This window comes from Choloepus didactylus (assembly GCF_015220235.1).
Source record: "Choloepus didactylus isolate mChoDid1 chromosome 11 unlocalized genomic scaffold, mChoDid1.pri SUPER_11_unloc2, whole genome shotgun sequence".
Classification (NCBI taxonomy): domain Eukaryota; kingdom Metazoa; phylum Chordata; class Mammalia; order Pilosa; family Megalonychidae; genus Choloepus; species Choloepus didactylus.
In genome coordinates this window covers 4,150,170-4,152,667 of record NW_023637579.1, presented here as the reverse complement: position 1 = coordinate 4,152,667, position 2,498 = coordinate 4,150,170, and the positions used below count along the sequence as shown (strand labels likewise).

General features: G+C 53.9%; 1 protein-coding gene across 1 annotated transcript; it reads left to right on the top strand.

Annotated features, from left to right (window-relative positions):
* Positions 1-488: 488 nt before the first annotated feature.
* On the top strand, positions 489-1,320 carry LOC119524608 (histone H2A type 3-like). The gene has a single exon (XM_037823326.1). The coding sequence runs from the start codon at positions 814-816 to the stop codon at positions 1,204-1,206; it is 393 nt and encodes a 130-aa protein (XP_037679254.1). The 5' UTR covers positions 489-813; the 3' UTR covers positions 1,207-1,320.
* The last annotated feature ends 1,178 nt before the right edge of the window (positions 1,321-2,498 follow it).

Sequence of the window (2,498 nt, the reverse complement as noted above, 5' to 3'; positions counted from 1 at the left end):
AAATTGGGATCAGGTTGGGAAAGTTAACTCTTTTTAGGCTCGCTAACTTCAAAGTCAGGTTTTTTTTCTGGCTTCCTGGATATTCTCCGGGAGCTCTGGGGAGCGAGCGAGGCCGCCGTCCGCGCGAGCCCAGATCCTTGTGGGCCGCGGTCGCGATCCAGCGCCTTTCTGCACGCCTGGGCCGTTGGCTTTTAATATCAAAGCAGCACCCAAACCCGATGAAAAATGCAGCATTTCTACAGAGAACTAGGGGGCGCTTTATAACAGGTAGCGCATCCAAGAGCTAAGCCGAAAGATTCATTCCCCTGCCTGCCAACAGCAGAGCTGGCCGGGCGAGTCTCGGCCATCCAGGGAAGCGACGAATGCCCACGCGATCCATCATGGTCATTGCCAAGGACGCCTACCCTCGGAGGCGGCCTGCCGGGCCAGCATCTCGTACCGCGGGCCGAGCGGTCCCCGCTCTTCCCCGGGCACACCCGCTCCACGCCCTCAGGCCGGTCGCCTCGGCTCTTCTAGCGACCCCAAGGAACAAGAAACTCGCCTTTCAGTAGTTCCGCGGCGCGCTCGGGACCCTATGCAAATGAGGTTACTTTTACGGTGTTACCTGATTGGAGAAACCGCAGGACCGGTCATGAAAAGAAGCCACCAATGGAGCTACAAGGATGCAAAACGCCTTTACCCATTGGTCAGTTTTAAATGCCGAACGATACCCAATGGTAAATGGTTTGCCTCGGGTTGCGCACCCTCCGAGGCGCATAAAAGCTTGGCTTGGGGGTGGTCTTGAGCTTTTTCTGGCCACGCGTGTTACACGTCATGTCCGGCCGTGGGAAGCAGGGAGGCAAGGCTCGCGCCAAGGCCAAGAGCCGCTCGTCCCGTGCGGGGCTGCAGTTCCCCGTGGGCCGCGTCTACCGCCTGCTCCGTAAGGGCAACTATTCGGAGCGCGTGGGCGCCGGCGCTCCGGTGTACCTGGCGGCGGTGCTCGAGTACCTGACGGCAGAGATCCTGGAGCTGGCGGGCAACGCGGCCCGCGACAACAAGAAGACGCGCATCATCCCGCGCCACCTGCAGCTGGCCATCCGCAACGACGAGGAGCTCAACAAGCTGCTGGGCCGCGTGACCATCGCGCAGGGCGGCGTCCTGCCCAACATCCAGGCCGTGCTGCTGCCCAAGAAGACCGAGAGCCACCACAAGGCCAAGGGCAAGTGAGGGCTTTCCAGGCCGCCCGGCCTCCCGGCCCCAGAAACCAAAGGCTCTTTTCAGAGCCACTCAAATATCCAGCAGAAGAGCTGCTGCCACTCTTACTCGTTGCTCATGCCTTGTCTTGTGTGTGTTTGTGCAGCTAAGCTCTCCATGAGTGAGGATTGGTACATGACCTGACTCATTAAGTAGAAAAAAAAAACTGACGTTTGCATGAAGTGAGCAATTTGGTTTTGAGCCACAGTGATAAGTTGTGTGGGTGTCAGTCTAGTGGGATTATCTGTCTTCGGTGGTGTGTGCGTGGTGTAGCGGGGGTGTACGGAGTGGGTTTTCCATGGTGCTCACGTTGACACTCAAGGGACACTTGACATCACTTTCGGCCCTCTCGTCCGCAGGAATCATCCTGCTTGAGGGGACTGATTCCCCGGGGCCATCAGATTGAGCCCAGGACACATCTGGGCTCAATTCAGGGTTCTGAGGGTGCAACATCTGTTGGGCATATGCCTCCCCAACCGAAGCCTTTTTTCTGTTCACTTCTGGAATACTATGCTCTGCTACGTGCCTCTTTTTCATGTTGTGTTGTAATTTCTGCAACTCAGAACCCAACTAGGTAGAAATTTGACCCTTTTGAATTGGCAGTGTCCTGTTGGAAGTTTGGTACAGCTGACTCAAAGTGTTAGGGGTAAACTGTGTTCTATCCCGTGACAATCCCGGAAGCTCAGCCAAGTCCACCACCTCTACCTTTAGTGTTGGTTGGGATGAGGGGGCAGAGTTGCAGGAAGAGTTGTTTAGGCTGACAGTTATGCCAGCTTCCAAGGTTGACATTTGTGCAAAATAAGGTCGTAGCTTTTTTTAGCAGGACCACAGAAACTGCTGTCCAGGGGAACCCCAGACAACATAATCTCTTTAAGTTCTTTCCAGCATTTTCCCCTCTTGGGAGCCATTGGCCAGTTCTGAACTTAGATAGCAGCTGAAAGGACTCTAGGTGTAGGACAGTTCTCCCAGGAACACAGGAGACTAGCTAGCCTGCAAAAAAGGAATTTTATAAAAAATAGTGCAGGGGCCTCCTTTCTTCTGTTGCTTTCTTGTGTCCTGGACCTCTTATGCTGTGGCTGAATTTGCTTTCCAGCAAGATGCTCCTTTGCATTGTGCAATTTGGCACCTGGATGTGAAATTGCTTCCAAAAGGTTTAAATTGACCTGAGTTTCAACAGCAGGTTTCTGGGTTGCCCTGCCCAGGTAAATTTGGCTAATCTTATTTTAAAACAGTTGCTTGTTTTGTTTTCCCCTATGGCTTTTATA